Below are 25704 nucleotides of genomic sequence, written 5' to 3' on the forward strand. Positions count from 1 at the left end.
TTGGATTCAGGTAAAAGGCCAAGCAAGTTTCCGGTGCCTTCCAATGATGTCGGGGAGGGTGCCAGTCCCAGAGCGAGGTATGTGTCTTGGTGTTGTGCTTCCTCGTGCTTCTTGATTTACTTAGGAATCAACTCTCGGTTTGTCCTTCATTCACATACTCTCTGATATCCTTCAGTTTATGAGACTCAGTCCAAGACCAGCTGTTATTATGGAAGAGTTATTTGATGCTCTAAGACCCATAGCAAGTCATGAGAGAGAAAAAGCCAACCATAAATTAACCTGATGCATGAGTATTCAGAAAAGTTGTAAATACTTGGTTTGAGGTTCTTCTGTAATAGCTACTAATGAGGATTAGTAAATGAGAAGTTAAACACCAAACTTCTCTGTTAGCAATTTAGCTTAAGGGCAGCCTTTTCCATGTCAGTTTAGAACCCTGTGTCTGTAGAATAATAGGTAAATGGGCATTGCGTTTTTAAATATGTAACATTAGGACATATGTGTGCTTTTTATTTAAACTGTCTTCCCCTAAAATAATAATTTTTTATTAAAAGCTTAATGGTACAGAAGACTGTTCAATAACTGTTTAAATGTTTAGGGTATGGCTATTTTTAAATGATTTTGTTCACTTTTGTTTCTCTGTTTTTTTACCCTTTATTATCACTTTTTAAAGACAAATCTAACCCAAAGTTAAGACAATCAATTATTTTTACCTTACTCAAATGTGATTATGGATATGATATTCTTATCTGATTCAGCTGGGGAGAAAAAGAACATTTGGTTGACAGGTTAGAAACTCAAATGCCTATAAGGGCTTTTAAGGTAATCCTCTGAAGACAAAAAAAAAATAAGGGGGGTGGGCCATAGTAATAAGGGGGATGGGCTCTGGTGAATGAGGGGGGTGGGTGTGGTGATGGGATGTAGTCTGTAATGATAAGGGGGTGGGCTCTGGTGATGAGGGGCGTGGGCGTGGTGATGGGATGTAGTCTGTAATGATGAGGGGGTGGGCTCTGGTGATGAGGGGCGTGGGCGTGGTGATGGGATGTACTCTGTAATGTTGAAGAGGTGGGCTCTGGTGATGAGGGGCTTAGGCGTGGTGATGGGATGTAGTCTGTAATGATGAGGGGGTGGGCTCTGGTGATGAGGGGGGTGGGCGTGGTGATGGGATGTAGTCTGTAATGATGAGGGGTGGGCTCTGGTGATGAGAGGGTGGGCTGTAGTGATGGGGGGTGCTGGCCATGGTGGTGAGGGGCTGTGGGGCCATGGTGAACTATTCAAGATCAGTGAAAGGTGGCACTCCTGAATCAGCCTTAGTCAAATGCAAATCCAGCACTACCAAATCTGATTCTTTAGCCAAAAATTCAGCTTTTTTATGTGTGTTATTGTCTAATTTTTACCCATAGGAAATTAATTAGTATTCTTTAAAAGCGTTGTTTGAGCCAGTCAAAACGTGGGCCAACTCTGGTCTACAGGCAAGTTTGTGAACTCTGATCTAGCCTACAAATAAAAATTCCATCCATTTTCATTTCCTGGACATTCAATTTATTGTGTCACCTCTGTGATATGAGGAGAAACCATGATGTATATTTATAATATAGGAAAGTAGAAGATAAAACAGTAAGGAAAACTCTCTTTTATAAAAAAAAAAACAAAACCCATGACATGAAAATAACATATTTACATAATAATGATACAAACAGAACCTCACATGTAAATATCTGGCTTGTGGTTTCTGACCACTTATAATGGCAACTTTATTGTACTGCTAAAAAGCAAACCACAAAAACACTTTCATGTCAGTCACAATCAGGCTTCAAACACGTGGACACATTGAGCGTGCTCACAGGCTGAGTCAACTCTAACCATATTGAGGCACTGCTATGTAATTATCATTCCCCATTAGTTGTAGAATTTTAGGAAAAGAGGTATGTCAATTACAATGTATTCCGTGGAATTAAAGTTTGAATATCTGAGGATATGACAGTTTGAAAAATGTCATCTTACAGAGAGAAAACTTCCACCATTCATGTTGGCAGGAAGTGTCAAGTAATTCATGTTGATTAAAAAATTGCTATTGTCATTTACTGAAGATAATGAAGAAGGAACTGTCATTCAGGGACAATTTGCATAATTTCAAATGAGGGAACTTACCTGGATTAAGAACAATAATCCTTTCTTTTCTATGTTTTTCTTGGCATGCATTAATGATTAAAGTTGAAAAGACTCCAAAAAAGTAAAAATACTACCACTGACTAGATTAATTCTGTATTACAAATTTAATTGTGTGTTACTTCACCATTAGCAGCCTCTCTAGAAATACTTTATGGCATGCTCAAAAAATAAGGATTAGTGGAAAAGATGTTTCAAATAAAGTGTTTAGGCTTCAGGAATGCTTTCTGCTGAGAGTGTATGAACGGACATAAAATTAAAACTTCAGAGTTTCACACATTTTATGTCGGCTGGTTTTTGGACAAACACGCAAAAGCAGATAACTCAGCAAGCCACTAAGAAAAGCAATATTTTCTGCATGTCTTGAACATTAAAATCAATGTCGGTGTGAAGTGACACTATTACAGGCATCCTGTGAGGTTTTAGAGTTCCGGTGACCTCATCCAGGCTGGCACTAAGCACATTGCTCTAAGGGACAAAGAGAATTCGCAGCATCTAGGTTTGGGTAACGCCATGGGTCACTTGCTCATTGGTCTGTTTATGTTTCCTTTCATTTGTTTCTAATAAAAATCTTGGAGACCAAAGTTTCTGCTTGACATGATTTCTTTGGAATTTCAAAAGGCCTCACCAGGGCTTCCTGGCTCTGCTATGACCATCGTCTAATGGATTACAGATACATTTCAGTTTAGGGCTTCATAACAGCACCACAGAAACATACAAAACAACATGTATTCCACATCATGAATTTTGATTTGAGCAAAACCCAGCATATTGGGGAAAATTAGAGATGGAAAAGACTTATCAGACTCATGCTCTCCTCATTTTCTTAGTGCAGTTAGCTCTCCAACCTTAATACAAATTAGTAACAGAGCGACTACTTCTCTTAGGAACTTAGATTCTAGGGCCACAGAGATCTTGCTGCTAGCTGCTATTATCTTTCCATACAAAATTTCAAGTGCTTAATTTAATATAATTTATCCCAAAGTCAATCTATTTATTACTCATTTCCATTCAGCTGGGCAATGATGGAGGTAATGAGTTTATGTATCTCATACCTGGCATAGTGGATGCTCATTCAATATTAGTTTCTTACCTTTATTACTTTGTCTAAAGTATTGCCTGAATTTAACTTGGAAAAAGCTGATACGTTCTTGCACTCTTTTCTGGTTACTTTTAATCAATATACTCAGAGGCATAGAACTGAAAAATGTCACCCATGCTTCCATCACGTTCTATTTCTCCCTCCCTCCCTCCTTGCCCCTGCAACGATCTCCCTCCATATCCCACTTCCTTGCTGCTCCATAGACAAGTTAATTTTATACTGAGAGAAGTCTGCCATGAAGCTATGTAATTCCATGTGGCTTTAATTCTTCGGACTGTTGATAACTTCATTGTTTTTAATCATCTTTAAATGTTTAGGCATAGCATAGATCACAGTCATGGGGATAAACAGAAAAAGGAAAACATTAAATGTAAGCCCACGCTTTGGAGACGCACAAATAATTGAACTCAGTTCCCAAAGGACAGGCGTATAGCCCTACGAGTGTTCACAAGCATGAATATTCATGAGTCTCTTGCAATGAACTGTTTAACCACCGTGCTTCATTAGGAATTGAAATCTTTTAAGCAAGCATTTATCTCTTCCAACACCCTAGAACGGAATATCCTATCCTTGTTTTATCAAAATTCAAATTCAAACCAATTCTGCAGGCTGCATTGTATGATTTCCTCATGCCATGCTCTTCCAGGAAGGGCAAATGTCAAGCAACAAGACACATAGTCAGTCACCAGTCCCCTGGGTCTCAGTTAAATGGTGAGGAAGGACATGAAACAGGTCATTGTGAGCATGCTGAGAGGTGCCAAAGGGGAAGCATAGGGCAGGGTCGCTGTGTGTGGTTGGACAGGCTGTGTAAGTTTTGGAATGCAGAAAGTCTCCACATCTGAGGTGGCACCATCCGCGTCTCACACCTTGTTGATTTGTGTATTTCTCAACACAATTCTCTGACAGATGTTGCCAGAGTGTCCTGCTCTAACAAAATTAATGTATTACAATCATTTGCAGACAGACAGAAATAAAGTATTTTGAGAAAGGGCGCTCTTTTTCTAATTCACAAAACGGCACCACACGGATGAGAGGAAGGCCTGCATAGGGTGTGAAGGGAGCAGAGAATAAACCTGTTTAATTACCTTAGTCTAAAAGCCAGGGAAGGCCTCCCGAGGAAGGGTTTACCTGAGACATGAAGGATTAGCAGTAGTTTGAAGTTTTATTACAAACTCCACAGAATATCTAACCTATGTCTTTGTACTGGATATCTAGTATATTAATAGTTTCCCAGAAAACATATCCTCAAATCACAGTTGATCTGAAAGGAATCTGCCATTCAGCCTCTCTATGTAGTTAATGAACAAGAGAACACAAGCTCTTTGAAACCAGAGCACAAAGATGGAAAACTGTATACACCTCTAGCTTTCTAAGCATTTCCTCTGACAAACTCCCATATTTGTTTTTAAAATGTATTTCGTCTTGGTAGGTTATTTGGAAATTCTTCTATTTTCCACTGTGTTTTGGTGGGGAATATGCGAAGGAGTTGAAGGGTAATTGCTACTTAATTAGATGAAAAATGAGCAGTGAGGATCCTACTTTTCTGCTCTCCATAATTTAACCACTGCGTGGATAATAACAATAAAAAGCCTTTCTTGAACGGATTTCTCCATTTTAGAGAATTTAACCATCAGCCATCTTTGGAGGCATGGAAGTATGCTCCATTATAAAGTATAAGGTATTTTATTTTTCTACACAATAATAGTCACAAACCATAGTGACGACAGCCAGTGTTGTCATTATGTCAAATACTATCTATCCAACACTGTCCTTAGATGTTTGAGTTTACTCAGTTCTTCCCCACAACGACCTCTAATATGGAAACTGCTTCATTCCCATTTTACAGGCTAGGGATCTGAGGCATAAACTGGTTTTAATAATTTGCCCAAGGTCACAGAGCTTGCCAATGGCAGAACCGAGATTTGAACCTGGCAGTGTGGTCCTAGAGCTCTTGACCTTTCTGCTGCCCTGGTTTATTAGGGTGAGTATTGAACCTAGCTTCTAGGTGAAATTGAAAACCATTAATTAAGCTTTCTGAATTACACAAATCCACATCTAGAATTAACCACACTGCTAGTATAACTTGCATTTTAGTCAGAATAGATTTTGGACCTATTATTCATTGAGAAAGACTTCCAGTGAGAAAAACAAAGTAAAATTAAAAGATGACACAAGGATATGAAGGTTCTGACTCTCTCAAAAAGCTGGACCCAGGCCTGGGCATCCCTGTGCACTGAGATCATTCCCCATTTTGCCGTCTTCACGGTGAGGCATAGACTGGTTATTTAGGCTGAGTCTCTAGCACGATGTGACTGCCTGTGAGCTTTGCCTTAAGAATTCCCTAAAGGGTTTTCTGCAGAACTGCCTTGAGATACAATCAAGGGAATCTCAGAAGCGCTCAGTATGTTTTGGAGACCTGGCGTACTGCATCTGCCTCTCAAAGATTCACAGTGTGTGTGGGCCTGTCTTAAGGCCCCAAGAAGCTCTACACTAATGAAACCTCTGTCACCTTTAAAACCCCAAATTGCAGAATGCTGTTTGATTATGGAATTCTTTATTTCTTAGAACACCTATGAATCTACCTGTAAAACTAATGTTGGACAAATGCTGCCTGAAGCTGAGCATGTCAGTGAGGAACAGCAGGACACACAGAGAGAGGGGAAAAAATCACAGAAGAAAGATGTTTCAAGGCAGGAAAACATGGGTAGAGGGCAAGTTGAAATGTCCATATTGCTAACTGTGGTGCTTCTTACAAATGAGTCCTATATGTGACTAGCATATATGTCAGACATATATATGTCAATCATATGACATGCATACTTTAATTGAAAACATATTCAATTAGTATAGTATCTATTAATATAGAACTATATTTAATATATATTAAATATATAACATAAAATAAATTTTAATATAACTTATTAAATATAATCAATATATTAAATATTATATATTAAATATAATCAATATAATTATATTAAGTATAATTAATACAATTATATTAATATATTAAATACAATCAATAAAATTGTATTTATAGTATTAAACAAATATATTAAATATTATATAATTTTTATTAATATTTAATTGAATATATTATACTCAAAGTGTACAAATATATATTATACTCAAAGTATACAAAAGAAGCAGGAATTTTGATTATGTGAGACAAAATAGCAGGTCTGGTATATTAGCAATCATCAGTGTAGTAAAACTAGTTCACGTGTTTACCCGCACTGCCTCTCCCTACTTCTGGAAAGGAAAAATGGAGCAGAGTCTGCATACAACTGCTGAGAAATAAAATATTCTGTTCAACTTAAAAAAAAAAAAAAAAAATGGAGCAGAATGTGTTGGTGTGAACCAGACTATCTAAGGAGAGGGAGGAAGATAAAAGACTTAAGGGACTTAACACACTTGGATTTAAGGGCTAAAACTATTGTAAGTGTTCTGGATTTTAATAGTTTGTCTCTCTGTCTCCTTCTCTTAGAAAAGCAACAAAAGACAGAAGAAAAATCAGAAAAGAATCTGCAATTTCCCATGCAACACTGCAACAGGTTTTATTTTTTATTAAAATTCAATGGGAGATTTGATTTCTTAAAGCTCCCAAGAAATGATACCGAAAAAAAGTTTTAACATAGAAAAGTGTGGATTTTCTGTTTCATCTATAGACACAGACATAAGACACATCTGGTTTATACTTTCCCTTTTCCTTCAAATTATCTAGAGTTTCTAGGATCTTTATAAAGAATCTCAGGGTAGCAGGGGTTTGTTCTAGGGAAAATCCTCCATCACCAGCAGTCCCTCACCCACCCACAAAGCTTTACAATGACTTAAATCCAGCTCAGGACTGCTCTGGGAATACTATTTATGAACATACATTACTGTGTGCAAAGATTGTAAAGTAGGAAATGAGTTGTGTTTGAGGCTGTAAGTTCACATCTTTGAATCATTTCAGATGGACAGAGAGGGAGGTAACTAAAAATGTTCTGAAGCTGAACCATTAATTGGGGCTAACAGCACACAAAGAAAAATAATCTATAGCGTGAAGAAAAAGCCCATCTGTCAAGGCAGTGGGCTCAGAGTTTGACGGTGGGTGGACCGGCTCGCAGGGGACTTGGGAGAACAGGACACTCTCTCTGAGTGGAAGGTTGGAAAGCTTCAGCTTTCACTTTTTAATGAGAGCTTGGATCAAGTCTTGCCAAGATGGGCAGACTCACTGGCAGCTTCACTGAAGGTCTAGGAAGGGTACGACTGCTGACCCTGAGGTCCTGAAAACTGCCCCATTCTCACTTCAGGCCCCGTGAGGTCTGGTTATATCTCATTTCTGTGAAATCTCTGATCTTTACAACAATATTTCCCCTTGTCTGAACCACCTGGGGTAGCACCCTTTTTCTTATAACCCACTCCTGCAAAAGACTTCCCAGGACCAGTCTCAGACATGAGATAAATGGAGAATTTCAATACCATATGGTGCACTCACCACCTGCCTTCCCCAGTTATCTATCTAATATGCCCGGACACATTTTTCTCTGGCTATTTCATGGAAACAGCATAAAGTAAGGAACAAAACTAAAGATCAGCATGACATACACAGTTATTATTGGAGAATAAAACAATATTTTCAAGACAGCAAGAGTCTGGAGGGATCGAAGTTCACCATATAACTAGATCTTTTATCTGTTATTTCTCAGATTTTGAAAACATAAAATGTCTAAAATGTCTATGTACATGTTATGTGGTTTACTAAATAGAAAGTGAGGTTTACCCAATTTGCTTATTCTATTGGAATGTTAAAAACAGTAAATGATTACATAAATTGTGTGCCTCTTCAGAGTAGTAACAGGATGACTCTTTTAAGTAGGCTATTTCTAGAAAGCAAAGTAAGTGTTTTTTTGCTAAATATTCTATTATACCTCATTCAAGTATTTTAAATAAAATATTTTAAATGATTGAGATAAATGACTTACAAAATAAAATAAAATTCTCTTTGAATCTGCATTGTGTCAGTTTAAATGATATTTTCTTTAAGAATATCATGTGGTTGTTTAGGAGGAACATTTAAATTGGGATATGTAAACATGTGATATGCTTGATCTAGTTGTTAACAGATAATGACTATCAAGTTGTTTCTATTTCAGTGAAGTTTCTAAATTCACACAAATTTAGAAACATTCTGTTTCCATAGCAGCAGATAAAGAGTAAAACCAAAAAGATTTTATTGATTTTAACAGGGCTTAGAGAATTTGTTCTCCTTTTTAGCAGTGATTTTTGCTCTTTTTTTTTTTAAGTCTTTCACAACATCTCATTTTCTGTTTTCTAAATGTATTTAGTAAATCACATAAAATTTCAAATTAGATATTTGTGACATTACTGTAAAATAACACATTCTTATAGTAATGTAGAATAACCAATATTTAATTCTTAATGTCAAACAGATACTAAACTATGAAGTCAAGACCAGACATCAAAGACTCTAACCACAGGTATTATCAGTTTAACATATGAATAAAACATTGCATTACAAATGCTTTTAGGTAACTCATTAATGATTACAAGCATAGTATAACATTTTCTGTCACTGTTAATTTATTAAGACTCAGGCATCAGGCTTTCACAGATAAGTGTTAGAGTCACAAAATGCAAGTTTCTTCATGGTTAATGTGACAGCATGACAATGGATCGCTGAAATAAGCCGAATAATTGTTCCATGTTAATGTGCTGAGAAACCAGGCAATAGACTTTCTTTTTTGGTGCATTTGTTGTTTCAGTTGTGTGTTTTTCTCCAATTTTTCTGCTCTTTAAGTTTCTGTTTGTCAAAACACACAACGGCTTACCTGTAACAGACACACAGCCTAACGGAGCGATCAGAGTAATGGGAGCAAATCCATAGGCTGCGAAGTTCCCCGTCTCTCCCACGGCCATCAGCAGGACACCACCCCACCACAGCACACTCTTGAAGTATGGCCTTGGGTGCTCCTGTTGTGCCAGCTGAAGGTGAGAATATTTCTGAAAGTAAACCAGAAGATAAATAAGAAAACATTCTGAGCTATGAAGGGAATGCCACTTTTTTTTCTTTTGTATTCCTTTAATTCTTTTTATAAGAACACTAATTTATTTTTGTATTTTTTAAAGAACAAATACATTTTTGGGGAATTATTGAAAATTATACTAGGTCATTTTCTAGCAAAGATTTGTATAAACAAATATAGTGGTCACCCCTCAATCCACGGATTCATTTTCTGTGGTCTCAGTTACCCATGGTCAGAAAATATTAGATGGAAAATTCCAGAAATAAACATTTCATACATTTTAAATTGCATTCTCTTCTGAGTAGTAGGATGAAATCTCTTGCTGTCCCGCCTGGTATGTGAATCCTCCCTTTGTCCAATGTATCCAGGCTACAGATGCTCCCCGTCCCTTAGTCATTCAGTGGCCCTCTCGGTTATCAGATCAGCTGTTGCAATAGCACAGTGCTTGTGTTCAGGTAACCCTTATCTTACTTACTTGTTCTATTTTATTATTAGTTATCGTTGTTAATCTTTTACTGTGCCTAAGTTATAAATTAAATGTGATCACAGGTATGTATGTATAGGAAAAATATAGTATATACCAAATAGGGTTCAGTATTAGCTCTAGTTTCAGACATCCACTGGGAGTCTTGCAATTTATCCCCTGAGGTTAAGAGGGAATTACCATATAACATTCTGGGAGATATTTTGATGTTCAGGTTTATTTTGATTCAAATCATTTTAGAGACTGCAGCAATTTGATTCTAATTCAAACTGATTCATTAAATGATTTAAAATGGTTTATTTAATTCCTGATTTGGTTAAAAATTCATATTTCATTCAATTTGCATTTAGCAAATCAGTGATTTATTCAGGTTTCTAATTCATGTTCAGTTATAGTTCCTATTTTGTATTCTACATTCTTTCCTCAAGACCATTAGTCTATACTGGCATATTTAAGAGTATTTTAAAGAAAGGGGAAAAAAACCCTATAATCTGTACTTTTATGAACTGCTTCTAAAAAGTATCCATATCCTACCTGGGGTGAAGGCTATGAAAGAAATCAAAGTACTGCAAATCAAACCAGTGCTATTTATCCATTAGACACCATAGGCCCCTTACCTAGGGTCTACAATACTGTCAGAGCCCACTCCACACCCCCCAAAATTAATTTCTTTTAAAATCAGAAGAAGAAGAAGAAAAACGAATGCACTCCAGCTTGCATTATATTTCTCTTTACACCAATGAGGTCATAAAAAATATATATTTTTTATAATTTTTATGGAGAAAGGAGTCACAAAGACAAAAGTTTCCAAGACCCATGAGAGTCATCATGTGTATGCGTCCGTGGATTAATCTACAGTGCTAGAAAAATAAGCTTTTTTCTTACCTGAATATTTAGAGAAATGCTGATCACCAAGTTTCCTAAAATGGCCAGCAAAACTCCAAAAAGGTGAATCTGTAAAAGAAAATGTTTTCCTTAAATAATACTTGTAAGATATTTACTGGAAGAAAAAAGACAAATTTAGGTATTCATTCGTTTGTTCAGTAATTCAGCTTTAGCTTAGCACCCATTTGCTAGGGTAGGTTTGATAAAAATTACACATTCTTATAGTAATGTAGAATAACCAATTAATACCATAAATACCTATTAATATGATTTAATTAGAATTAGTTTTTCACTTTTTTCAGACACTATTTTTAAGAAATCACTTGGTCCTCTATGAATTCTCTAGATATTTGCCTGCCTCATTTACTAATATAAATAAAATAGTTATTTGGCTTTTTTCTATCAAGATGCTGCTTCTTATATATCCTTTCTTTTTATTTTCTTTTCTGTAATATGTTTTGGAGGACTGTGATAAGAAAGAAAGATAATCGGACTACAAGGTAAAGGATAAATCTGAGACACAGATTTGCTCTTTCCTAACTGGGTGACCTTTTGAGCAAGTTATTTCACTTCTCTGGCCTAAGTAAAAATGGGATATTAGATAACATGTTTCCAGAAATCCCTTTACTTCTAAGGCTCTATGATCTCCACTGGAGATGGGCTAAATTTTCCTACTACTCCCCTGGTCAAAAACCTACAATGATTCTCTACAGTCTACTATATCAAACAATAAACTACTATACCAGCTCACCACAATTAGTCCTCACCCAGCCCTCTGTCCATGACTTACATTTAATGTGCTTCCTCTATCTCAGGTATGTGGCACGTGCTATCTTCCAGCCAGATGTGACACTTTCTCATGTCACTGCTCTCCTAGGTCGTGCAGGTGCACCTCTCACTCACTCCAACCAAACCTCGCCCTCTTGGCCTGCAGAGGTCCGTCTCCTTGAGACCTCCTCAGACCACCTTGGCCCACCTTGACTTTCTCAGATTCTAAATGGTAAGCCTCCCTCATTTATTCTTTAATATTATCATGTTTGCTCAAATTCTCTGAGGGAAAAGAACCAAGTCTTATGCTTCTTTCTATTGGGTCTTCTGCATCATCTATTGCAATATAAAATTGAAGATTTAACAAACACTTGCTTGAAAAAGTATATAATCATCTAACGCAAGAACTATAGAGGTTAAAAGGTAAGTTCTTACACATTGCCCAAGATGTTTATCATGGATAGCTCATGTATTATTTAATGATTTCAAAAGATGCATTTGTTGCTCCCATCTAGGTCCAAAAGTATAACGTCTTCTATTAGTATAAATTAGCAATGATACAAAGGATCATCTCCCTCTTATTCTACAGTACATAACTTCTAGCTAGTTTCAAATTCCAAGAAGTTATTTGAATTTCAAATGAGCATTGCAACCACAAAGAACCCTTTTCAGAATGCAAGATGTCTTTGAAGTTTTAGAGCTTTATTATATGTGATTTTTGTAGCAATAAGACACCAAATTCCAGCCTGACTCAAGTATAGCATGAAATTTAGTATTTAGAAATGAAATTTAGTATTTTTTAAATGAAGTAAAAAGTTGAAAACTCATTATATAGTTGATATATAATATCCATGGTCTTTAATCAGTTAAGAATTTTCTTTTCCTAAGAGAGGCAATTGGTAATAATTTTGATCACGATCCCTCATGGGGAAACAATTGAGGTACAATACAATGTGCTATTTCCATGCTTCCTATTTACATCTAATGTACTTGGCATTAATCAGGAAAATGAAGACTGAGAAAAAACTTTGGCCATGAATGGATATTTATTAACATCTCCCATAATTATAAAAGTACATTGTTGAATAGAAATAACTCACTTTAAAATTCTTCAAGTCATTCACTGAATGGTTTAAATGGATTCAGGCTGGGTATTTAAAAATTGGTGGCAGGGTTTGGCAATAATTTCTTGGATATGACACCAAAGCATAGGCATTGAAAAAAATAGATAAATTGTATTTCACCAAGATTAAAAACTGTTTTTTTTTTTTTTTTTTGAGACAGAATCTTGCTCTGTTACCCAGGCTGGAGTGCGGTGGCATGACCTCGGCTCACTGAAATCTCTGCCTCCTAGGTTCAAGCGATTCTCGTGCCTCAGCCTCCCAAGTGGCTGGAACCACAGGCGTATGCCACCACACCCAGCTAATTTTTGTATTTTTAGTAGAAATGTTGTTTTGCCATGTTGGTCAGGCTGGTCTTGAATTTCTGACTTCAAGTGATCTGCCTGCCTCAGCTCCCAAAGTGCTGGGATTACAGGCATGAGCCACCATGCCTGGCTGAGATTAAAAACTTTTTGCATCAACATGCACTATCAACACAGTGAAAGGCAACTCATGGAATGAGAGAAAATATTTGTAAATCATATATCTGGATTGAGATCCAGAATATTTAAAGAATGCCTACAATTCAACAACAAAAAATAAACATCCTGATTAAAAAATGGGCAAAGGACTTGAATAGCTGTTTCTCCAAGAAGATACACAAATGGCCAATAAACACATGAAAAGATGCTCAGTATCACTAATCATTAGGAAAATGCAAATCAAAACCACAATGAGTCACTACTTCACATCCATTAGGATGGCTATAATTAAAAAAAAAAAGAAAAGAAGTGTTAGCAAAGATGGGGAGAAATTGGAACACTTGTGCATTGCTGGTGGGAATGTAAAATGGTGCAGCCACTGTGGAAAATGGCATGGAGATTCCTCAAAAAATTAAACATATGGTCTAGCAATTCCACTTTTGGGTACATATCCAAAAGAACTCAAAACAGGGATTTGAACAGATACTTGTACACTTACATTCAATAATAGCAGCATTATTCATAATAGCCAAAAGGCGGAAGACACCTGTGTCCCTCAGTGGATGAATGCATAAACAACATAGAGTATATACATATGATGGAATATTATTCAGCCTTAAAAAGGAAGGAAATTTCAATATACATTACAACATGGATGAACCTTAAAAACCGAAAGTAAAATTCTAAGTACCTCAACTGACTGATGGACCCTCACCTAGGCCAAAGGCATTCCAAAGTTAACCTGAAAAACGAATTTAAGCCATGATGGGAAGTGGGGGTTGGGACATACCTCATTATACCCTCCTTCCTTTAGAATTAGGGCACAACTGACCAGCATTAACATTAAAACAAAGATCTGAAGACTGACAAAGCAGACTTTTTATAGCAATAAGACACCAAATTCCAGCCTGACTCTAGCATAGCATCGCATGGCAGATAGCAGGCCCTGAAAGGAATCAAAGTATTTTATCCCCATTTCTTTGTTTCTTTTCTTTTCTTTTCTTTTCTTTCTTTCTCTCTTTCTCTTTCTTTTTCTTTCTTTCTTTCTCTCTCTCTCTTCCTTTCTTTCTCTCTCTCTCTTTCCTTCTTTCTCTCCCTCCCTCCCTCCCTTCTTTCTCTTTCTTTCTTTCTTTCTTTCTTTCTTCCTTTCTTTCTTTCTTTCTCTTTCTCTCTCTCCCTCCCTCCTCCCTCCCTCCCTCCCTCCCTTCCTCCCTTCCTCCCTTCCTCCCTCCCTCCCTCCCTCCCTTCCTTCCTTCCTTCCTTCCTTCCTGGAGTCTTGCTCTGTCACCAGACTGGAATACTGTGGCATGATCTCAGCAGCTAATTTTTGTATTTTTTGTAGAGACAGGGTTTCACCATGTTGGCCAGGATGGTCTCAATCTCTTGACCTCATGATCCTCCCGCCTCGGCCTACCTAAGTGCTGGGATTACAGGTGTGAGCTATAACACCTGGCCTATTTCTTTGACATATTTTGAAATGGCCCTGCAAAGCTGTCTCTTATGGGGAAAATCTATGTTCTGTAGAGAATCTCCATCCTTTTCCAGGGCTTTTCCCTGATCCAGGAGAGAATTTACTAAGACTCAGGCACCTTTTTAGGTCTGATGAGAACTCTGAAGCCTGCTACCCAGAGGCTTCATCTGCATAATAGAACCTTGGTCTCCACAACCCAGATATTCCTTTTTATTGATTCCATGTCTTTAGATAATAACTCTTTCAACCAATTGCCAATCAGAAAAGCTTGAATTTGCCCATGACCTGGAAGCCCCCACTTCCAGTTGTTCCCCCTTTCCTGACGGAAGCAATGCACATCTTATGTGTATGGATTGATGTCTTATATCTCCCTAAAAATGTATAAAACCAAGCTGTGGCCTGACCACCTTGGGCACATGTTCTTATAATCTCCTGGAGCTGTGCCATAGGCCATTGGTCACTCATATTTGGCTCAGAATAAATCTCTTCAAATATTTTACAGAGTTTGACGACTTTTGTCTACAACCTTGAGGCCATTATGCTAAGTGCCAGTCACAAAAGAACAAATGTTGTGTGATTCTACTTACATGAGGGAAATTCACGAAGACAGAAAGTAGAATGGTGGTTGCCAGAGTGAGTGGATGGAAGAATGGGGAATTTGTGTTTAATGGATATAAAGTTGGGATAGATGAAAAAATTCTGGAGGTGGATATGATGACAGCTGCACATCAATGACAATGTGCTTAATGCCACAGAAGTATACACTTACAAATGGCTAAAATGGTAAAATTTTATATTACTTGTATTTTATAACAATACAAAATTGGTGGTGAAGTAAGTCAGAGTGTGCTTTAACTTGGAGAAGTAAGGAAAAACTCACCTGCTACAGAATAGCTCCCTGGCCCAGGGTCAACAGTGTTAAAGCAAACTAAATATGGCCTGAGAAGGACTCCGTACTTCTACATTTGAGTCCTTGTGGGTCAACTGCAACCCAACTTAGTGGGTAGACAAGACTGAAAACCAAACTTAGGAGTATGTGCCTGTAACAATAGCTGAGTCTTGGCCAATGCCAGAAGCCATACTTCAACCAGGCATACACTTCTGAGTGTTCAAACTGTGTTCAAATAAAGTAAATGACAACCTGTAACCAATTCAGCTGTTTCTGTATCTCACTTCTGATTTCTATATGCCACTTCTCTTTTTTTGTCTATAAATTTGTTCTGACCATGAGGCATCCCTGGAGATTCTCTGAATCTGCTGTGATTCTGGGGGCTGTCTGATTCAGTCATTCGTTACTAAATTAAGCTCCTTTAAATTCAATACAGCTGAAGTTTTTCTTTTAATAGTCTGGGTATTAAAAAAATGGTGGCAGGATTTGGCAGTCATTTCTTGGCTATGACACCAAATGCACAGGCAACAAAATTAAAAAATACATAATTCTTCATCAAGACAGCGTTATGCTGCCGTTCCTTTAAATATTCTTATCACAGGTTTATTTTTGCCCAAAGCAGATATTCCTGGAAAGGTATACACTATTACATTATTAATATCTTAATATGAATGTATCAGACAAGTTATTTGGAAGTAATTGGAGTATGGCAGATTGCAAAAATGGACACACTTGCTTACTCCTCCCAGTATCCGTGCCCTTGGCTAGGTAGTCTTGTACCTCCTCCTGTTAGGAAGAACAGTCTATTTCCCTATCTCCTTGAATTCAGGCTACAAATGCAGTGAAAGTATGCTAGTTCCAAGACCAGGCCTCAAAAAGTATGACATGCTTCTGGTTATGAAATATTTTGAGAACAAGCCCAGGCTAGCCTGCTGGGTGATGACAGATGGGGACACACACAACCCTGCTGCGTTTGTGTCTACGGCCCTAATCAATAGTCAGTCAGTGTTCAACCCCAGTGGGGGGCCCTCCCTAGAGCAGCCAGCCCCCAGCTGACATACCAGCTGGCTGCAGAGGCATGAGTGAACCCAGGTGGACTCAGCCAAGTCTGACCCACATCAGTGAACCCCCAGCTGACCAATTGATTCCAAAGCACTCATTGATGTTTGTAATTTTAAGCCACTAAACTTTAGGATGATTTATTACACAACAAGAAATAATATACTAAGGTAGACTAAGAAGATGAGAGAGTGGAGTGTGGATATTGTGGATCACTTACAGTGAGAAGGGGATACAAAAAAAGGTGAGACATTTTGCTGAGGGTTACTATGGCATAGAGGCAGCAAGCTATTTTAAAAGTCAGACCAAAAGTCAGGAGACCTGTCCCTGCCAGGTATTCACTTTAAGTGACCCCTGCAAAGCCATTATCTTCTTTGACTCTCAGTTTTCTCAATTGTAAGGTGAAAACAATACCATAAGGAGTTTGGAGACCTAAATGAATGAGGTCCCCTTATGAAAGTATGACACAACACGCTAGTAATCCAAAGCGATGGGCTAAGGCGATACTAAGAGGTAATAAGAAAGCTTTATTTTCTTTATCTGTATCTAAAATGACCAAGCAATCACATAAATGGTTCCTTAAAAAAAAAAAAAAAAACTGCCAACCTATTGCTTGGCAGACATAGTAAATGAAGGTTTTGCTGTTTCTCTATTCCCCCCTCTTTTTTTTTTTGCCTCAGGGTGTGTGCACCAACTTTATAATATGTTATTGCAACATTCATTTTGTTTTCAATAATGTCTTCCAAATCTAATGAATACAGAAAATATTTATAAGATATAGGTGATAGTTTGGTTTTCTTAATAGAGAGATGGTAAAACTACCAATTATAATTTTTTTTAGTGCTGTAGAACCAGATATAAAAATATGTAGCATTTTATTTATTTTTCTCAGAAAACGTCTTGACTCACAGATGTAGGTACAACTAGAGGGGATATTCTATTTTCCTTTTCTGTTTTTTGAAACAGGGTCTCACTTTGTTGCCCAAGCTGGGGTTCAGTGGTATGATGATGGCTCACTGCAGCTTTGACCTCCCGGGTTCAAGCAATCCTTCCACCTCATCTTCCCAAGTAGCTGGGACTACAGGTATGCCACCACACCCACCTAATTTTTCTATTTTTGTAGAGACGGGGGTCTTATTATGTTTCCCAGGCTGGTCTCAAACACCTGGGCTCCAGCAATCTTCCTGCCTCAGCCTCCTGAAGTGTTAGGATTATAGGCATGAGCCACTGCACCTGGTCAATATATATTTTTCTAATTGATAATGCCAATCATATACTATTTTATTATTTTAACTTTTTAAGCCATCATTATTAGTTTAAAAGAGCTCACATTATAATATTTCCTTTCTTACCATTTCCCCATAAGCTTATGGGTTATTATAAAATTTACTCATATTTCAAAATGGCCTGAATATAAAACTTACTTTACAGTTCCTGAAGTTAGAATAAACTTTGAAGTTTGTTCCCCACCCCCTGGAATCTACATGAGGCAAAAATTTAGAGATTTAAAATTAACCATATACACATTCCCCACAATTAAATAATAGTTGTCAAAATCATGTGGGAGTTCAACTTCACATCCTAAGAAACCACAAAAAGAAGATTGTCCTTTCTTCAGTCCAAGTTTAGTTCTGAATATTATACAATAATTAACAGAGGTAAGAACAACCATAAACTGTACCTGAGAGAATCACGTTTTTAAATTACAGAGCAGAAACAAGTGGGCAAAGAGATAATTGAATATACATAATTTCTTTTCATAAAGAATGTTGAAGGTAGATATCACCCTAGTTGAGTCCTTCCTAGTCTTTCTCATCTATCAAAGAATACCCTATACTATTTCTCCTTGAATACTTATGATGCATTTTTTTTTGGTAATATGTGTGTGTCTTTACTAACACAATAAAAACAATGTCTGGTGGCAGGTCCAATAATTACCACGAGTTCAAAGTAGGAATAAGGCCAGGTGTGGTGGCTCATGCCTGTAATCCCAGCACTTTGGGGGCTGAGGTGGGCAGATCACTTGAGGTCAGGGGTTCGAGACAAGCCTGGCCAACATGGTGAAACCCGTCTCTAGTAAATATATAAAAATTAGCTGGGTATGGTGGCGCATGTCTTTAATCCCACCTACTTGGGAGGCTGAGGCAGGAGAATTGCTTGAACCCGGGAGATGGAGGTTGCAGTGAGCCAAAATCGCACCACTGCACTCCAGCCTGGGCAACAGAGCAAAACTGTCTTAAAAAACAAAAAACAAAACACACACACACACCCCCCACAAAATAAAGCAGGAATGAGCAAAATTATACAGGCATACCTCAGAGATATTGCAGGTTTGGTTCCAGACCACCACAATAAAGTAAGTCACACAAACTCTTTGGTTTCCTAGTGCATACAAAAGTTATGTTTACATTACACTATAGTTCAAGTATAGTGTAACCTATACTTAATAAACATACTGCAATAGCCTTATGTCTAAAAAAGTTAGACATTCTTTAATTAAAAAATACTTTATTGCCAAAAACGCTAATTATCATCTGAACCTACAGCGAGTCATTTCTACAATATTTCCAGCATCTTCACAAGAAGAAGTTTCCATCTTAAGAAACCACGTTCTTTGCTCATTGGTAAAAAGCAACTCCTCCTCCATTCAAGTTTGACCATGAGATGGCAGCAATTCAATGACATCTTCAGGGTCCACTTCTAGTTCTCCTGCTATTTCCACATCTGCAGTTATTTCCTCTACTAAGTCTTGAACCCTTCAAAGTCAACCACGAGGGTTGGAATCAACTTCTTCCAAATTCCTGTGAAGGTGAATATTTTGACTTCCTTCCAAGAATTACGAATGTTCTTAATGGCATATGGAATGGTGAATCCTTTCCAGAAAGTTTTAAATTTACTTTGGCTAGATCCATCAGAGGAATCACTATTTATGGCAGCTATAGTCTTACAAAATGTATTTTTAAAATAATATGACTTGAAAGTCAAAACTACTCATTGATCCATAGGCTGCAGAATGGATGTTGTGTTAGTGGGCATGAAAATCTCCTTGTACATCTCCATAAGAGTTCTTGGGTGACCAGATGCATTGTCAATGAGCAATAATATTTGCAGATGCACCTATTTTTCTGAGCGGTAGGTCTCAATGGTGGGTTTGAAATATTAAACCATGCCATAAACAGATGCGCTGTCATCCAGGCTTAGTTGTTCCATTTCTGGAGTATAGGCAAAGTAGATTATTGTTATTTTTGGTTATTGTATTTGTGGCTGTTGTTGGTTACTGTGGCTTTATTTATTTATTTCCATTTTTCCTTCTAGATTCAAGTGGTACATGTGCAGATTCGTTTCAAGGGTATGTTTGCAAGATGCTGAGGTTTGGGCTTGTATTGATCCTGTCACCTAGACAGTGAATATCGTACTCAATAGGCAGTTTTTTAAAAGTCTTGCCCCCCTCCCTCCTCCAGAGTCCCCAGTGTCTATTGTTCCCAACTGTATGTCCATGTATACCCAATATTTTAGCTCCCACTTATAAGTGAGAACATGCAATATTTGGTTTTCTGTTTCTGTGTTAATTTGCTTAGGATAATAGCATCCAGCTGCATCCATTCTGCTGCATAGGACATGATTTCATTCTTTTTTATGGCTGCATAATATTCTATGGTGTATGTACCATATTTTCTTTATCCAGTCCACTGTTGATGGGTACCTAGGTTGATTCCATGTCTTTGCTACTGTGAATAGTGCTGCAATGAACATGTGAGTGCATGCAACTTTTTGGTAGAACAATTTATTTTCCTTTGGGTATATACTCAGTAATGGGATTGCTGGTCAAATGGTAGTTCTAGTTTTAGTTTTTTGAAAAAGCTCCAAACTGCTTTCCACAGGGGCTGAACAGTTTACATCCCGCTAACCATGTATAAGTGTCCATTTTTCTCCACAGTCTCACCAGCATCTGTTGCTTTTTTACTTTTTAATAATAGCCATTCTGACTGGTATGAGATGGTATCTCATTGTGGTTTTGATTTGCATTTCCCTAATGATTAGTGATGTTCAGCATGTTTTCCATATGTTTGTTAGCCACTTGTATGTCTTCTTTTGAGAAGTGTCTGTTATATTCTTTGCCCACTTTTTAATGGGATTATTTGATTTTTGCTTGCTGATTTGTTTAAGTTCCTTACAGATTTTGGATATTAGTTCAAAATCTCTAGACTGATACATCTTTGTCAGATGCTTAGTTTGCAAGTATTTTTTCCTTTCGATGGGTTTTTTTTTTTTTTTTAATTCTGTTGATAGTCTCTTTGGATGTGCAGAAGCTCTTTGGCCAGTATAGACATTTCAACAATGTTGATTCTTCCAATCCATGAACATGGAATATTTTTCCATTTATTTGGGTCATCTCTGATTTCTTTCAGCAGTATTTTATAGTTCTTGTAGAGATCTTTCATCTCCTTAGTTAGATATATTCCTAGGTACTTTATTTTTGTGTGTGGTTATTGTAAATGAGATTGTGTTCCTGATTTGGCTCTTAGCTTGAACATTGTTGGTGTACAGAAATGCTTTGATTTTTTGTGAATTGTGTATCCGGAAACTCTACTGAAGTCATTTATCAGGTCTAGGAGCCTTATGGCAGAGTCATTAGGGTTTTCTAGGTATAAAATCATATCGTCAGTGAAGAGAGATAATTTAACTTCCTCTTCTCCTATTTGGATGCCTTTTATTTCTTTCTCTGGCCTGACTACTCTGGATAGAACTTTTATGTTGAATAGGAGTGGTTGGAGTGGGCATTTTTGTCTTGTTCCAGTTCTTAAGGAGAATGCTTCCAGTTTTTGCCCATTTAGTATGCTATTGGCTGTGGGTTTGTCATAGATAGCACTTATTATTTTGAGGTATGTTCCTTTGATGCCTAGTTTGTTGAGGGTTTTTATCATGAAATGATGTTAAATTTTATCAAAAGTTTATTCTACATCAATTGAGATGATCATGTGTGTTTTGTTTTTAATGCCGCTTATGTGGTGAATCACATTTATTGATTTGAGTATGTTGAACCAAACTTGCTTCCCAGGAATAAAGCACATTTGATCAGGGTGAATTAATTTTATGATGTTCTGCTGTATGCAGTTTGCTAGTATTTGTAATGATTTGTATTCCCTTCCTATAGATGAGGAAACTGAACCTGAGAGGTTTAAGTTACCTTCTAAATTTCCACCATTACTGGTGGATCTCAGGTCTATTTGACTTCAGAGCTTATCTTCCTTCCAGGACCTCATGATTGGTGTTAACTCTTTCTTACTTCTCTCTGGCTAAATGAGGATCATCAAGAGCAGAGGTTTTGTTCTGTTTTCATTCCTCATTTATCTTTGCATCCGCAATAATGGAACTGGATAAGATTGTGCTGCAAAAAATTGCAGTTAAATGAATAATCATAGACTGAGGTATGGAAAAAGGAAGGGAGATTTATTGAATACCAGTTAACTTGTTTAATGTCATTTGATTAAATGCATAAATATTTTAGACTATTAGAAATGGCCTATTATTTAAAATATTATTACCAGTTAATGTAGTGTATTAAGAAACAGTTTCAATACAATTAATCTGTTTATTCTTAACACCAGTTTAGAAAAAGCATCATAGTGTGTGCTTTTTTTTTTTTTTTGACACAGTCTCGCTCTGTCGCCCAGGTTGGAGTGCAGTGGCGCAATCTCGGCTCACTGCAATCTCTGCCTCCAGGATTCAAACAATTCTCCTGCCTCAGGCTCCTGAGTAGCTTGACTACAGACACATGGCACCACACCTGGCTAATTTTTTGTAACTGTGTGCTATCTTACACAATTCTGTAGAATCAAAAAACCACTTGAAATAGCACATAAACTTATGATGTCTGAAAACCAAGGAAATGCTTATTTTTTCCAGGAATATTTCAATAATGCTCAACATCATTGTGATATTAACTCCCACTACAAAACTCCACAGTGATATTTGGGATAAACAAAGGATTGAAAGTGTCCATGAAAAGGCTATCATTATAGAGGAGAAATGATCCAAGAGAAATAAAGCATATGTTCACATAAAAACTTGTACACAAATATCCATAGCACCATTATTCCTAGTGCCCCAAAGTGGAAATGACCAAATGTCTATTGGCTGGTGAATGAGTAAACAAATGTGATGCATTTTATATAATGGAAGATTATTCAGCTGTAAAAGGGAGTGAAGTACTGATACATGCTACAACCTAGGTGAACTTTGAAAAGTTTATGCTAAGTGGAAGAATTCAGTAACAAAATATCACAAATTATATGATTCTATTAATATTAAATGTCTAGAATAACAAATCTGTAGAGACAGAAAATAAATCGGGGGTTTTCTTGGGGCTAGGATGAATGAGGGGCTTGGGGATGACAGCTAAAGGTGAATGGGGTAGTTGGTTATCAACCAAATGAAGTTGGTTACCACTTTAATAATTTCTAATTTTATTGAGTTGAGGTCAGAAATGTGCTGTGTGTAAATCAATATTTGCTTTCTGACCTAATACATGGTATAAATAGAAATTTGTCTTGTGACCAGGTAGCGTGTGGTCAAGGTTTATAAGTGTTCTATGTATGCTTGAAAATAAAGTATTTAGTTGCTAATATTATACATATATATATACTTTACATATTCTATCTATCCATCTATCTATCTATCTGTCTATCTATCCATTCATCCATCCACCCATCCATCCCATCTATCTCTATTAATACATTGCTCAAATCGTCAACAATCTTACTAAATTTTGTACTGCTTTGTCTATCAGTTGCCAAGTGAGATATATTAAAAATCTACCACAAATATGGATTTAGACATTTTTTTCCTTTTAAATCTGCTGAATTTTGTATTACATATTTTAAGGCTATACTATTAGGTATATACAAGTTCAGAATTATTTTATCTTCTCAGTTAATTGTTCCTTTTATCATTATGACTCTTTTAATCTCAATAATGTTTTTGTTTTAAAGTCTATTTTGTCTGATATTAATATAATATAATCATTTTCTTTTGATATTTCCTCTTCCTCCATCACTTTACTGTCATCATTTCTGTGTCATTACATTTTAGTTGGATCTCTTATATATAGAAAATAACTGGAGTTTTAAACTGAGATTTTCTGTGAAATGGGAAATTTAGTCCACTTATACTTATTGTGATTGTCAACATAGTTTCAGTTATTTCTACTATGTTTGTGTGTGTGTGTGTGTGTGTGTGTGTGTGTGTGTGTATCTGTAGTTATCTTGCTTTTCCTTTGCAGCCCAATTTCTTCTTTCCTACACCCCGTTAGAATTGGTTGAGTGTTCTTTATACCCCCTCTGCTCTCACTCTTCTGGTTAGGAAGTTATACATCTTATTTCTATTATTTTAGTAAGTATTGCTATTTTCTTAAACCTTTAATTTTGAAATAATTATGGATTCATAGTAGGTTGCAAATAAATGTATAGGGGGTTCCTATGCATATTTCCCCTAACTGCCCTCCCTAAATGTTTATGTCTTACACAACTACAGTAAAATATCAAAACCAAGAAATTGGCATTGGTAAATACCTTATTTAGATTTCACCAATTATATATGAACCCATTTGTGTGTGTGTGTGTGTGTAACCACCGCCACAATCACAATATTCATCTGTACCATCAGCATAAGACTCCCTTGTATTACCCCTTTATAGATATATCCTGTTTCCCTCCCCATTCCTAACCCCCATCAACCTCAATCCAATCCATTCTCCATTTCTGTTATTTCAAAAATATTGTTACATACATGGAATCTAGAAGTATGTGTACTTTTGAAATTGCCTTTTTTCACTAAGCAGAATTTCCCTGAGTCTCATCTAAGTTGTTGGGTCATTCCTTCTCATTGCTGAGTAGTATTCCATGGTGTGGATATGCCACAGTTTGTTTAATTATTCACTCATTGAATGACTTTTGAGTAGTTTCCAGTTTGGGGCTGTTTTGAATAAAGCTTCTTTGAACATTCGTGTACAAATTCTACATGAAAATAATCTTCATTTTCTGGGATAAATGCCCAAAAGTGTAATTGCTGGTTTGTGTGGTAAGTCCATTTTTAGTTTTGAAAGGAACTGCCAAACTATTTTTCAGAGTTGTACAATTTTACTTTCCCACCAGCAATATATGAGTGATCCAGTTTCTCCACTAATTTATCTGCATTCTTGACATAAATTCTAAAAGTTAATTAATATTCCCAGCCTCCTGAGCATTATAAAAGCTTCCATTTGTTTTAACTATAATCTTTCTTCTCTCCTATCTCATATGTTGTTGACTAGTGTATCAGTTCTACCTTGTATTTATATCCTCAAACTAGTCATGATTATTATTATTTTTTAACCAGTATTATTTTTTAGAGTAGTTTTTGGTTCACAGCAAAATTGAGAGGAAGGTACAGATTTCCCATTTCCTCCCTGCCTCCATGCATGCACAGCCTTTCCCATTATTAACATCACTCCTCAAGAATCAAGAGTAATACATTTGTTACATTTCATGAGCCTACATTGAAACATCATCATCACCCAAAGTTCATAGTTTACATTAGGGTTCACTGTTAGTTTTTTATACTCTATGGGTTTTGGTAAATGTATAATGACATGTATCCACCTTTACTATAATGATATACAGAATAGTTTCACTGCCCTAAAAATCCTCTGTGCTCACCTATTCATCCCTTCCTACCCACAGCCCCTAGCAATCACTGATTTTTTTTACTGTCTCAATAGTTTTGCCTTCTCTAAAATATCCTATAGTTGGAATCATATAGTATATAGCCTTTTCAGATTCACTTTTTTCACTTAGTAGTATGAATTTCAACTTCTTCTATGTCTTTCATGGCTTGATAATATTCCATTATCTGGATGTACCACAGTTTGTTTATCTATTCAGCTACTGAAGAACACCTTAGTTGCTTCCAAATTTTGGTAATTATGAATAAAGCTGCTATAAACATCTATGTGCAGGCTTTTGTGCAGACATAAATTTGCAATGCCTGTGGGTAAATACCAAGGTTGCTGAATTGCCTGGTAAGAGAATGTTTAGTTTTTTTTTTTTTTTTTTTTTTTTTTTTTTTTTTGAGATGGAGTCTCGCTCTGTCGCCCAGGCTGGAGTGCAGTGGCCGGATCTCAGCTCACTGCAAGCTCCGCCTCTCGGGTTTACGCCATTCTCTTGCCTCAGCCTCCCGAGGAGCTGGGACTACAGGCGCCCGCCACATCGCCCGGCTAGGTTTTTTGTATT

The 25704-nt window shown here is 36.8% G+C and overlaps 1 protein-coding gene across 2 annotated transcripts in view; it reads right to left on the reverse strand.

Annotated features, from left to right (window-relative positions):
• NIPAL2 (NIPA like domain containing 2) overlaps positions 1–25704 on the reverse strand; it is a 99176-nt gene that overhangs the window by 56255 nt on the left and 17217 nt on the right. For both annotated transcript variants that reach the window (XM_033202680.1, XM_033202679.1), the window contains exons 2-3: positions 10667–10735; positions 9103–9274 (exon numbers count right to left, since the gene is read on the reverse strand). In XM_033202680.1, coding sequence (XP_033058571.1) covers positions 9103–9274; positions 10667–10735 — 241 coding nt within the window. The remainder of the gene's footprint in view (positions 1–9102; positions 9275–10666; positions 10736–25704) is intronic.

The sequence above is a fragment of the Trachypithecus francoisi genome, unplaced genomic scaffold, assembly GCF_009764315.1.
Source record: "Trachypithecus francoisi isolate TF-2019V2 unplaced genomic scaffold, Tfra_2.0 Lachesis_group7, whole genome shotgun sequence".
NCBI lineage: Eukaryota > Metazoa > Chordata > Mammalia > Primates > Cercopithecidae > Trachypithecus > Trachypithecus francoisi.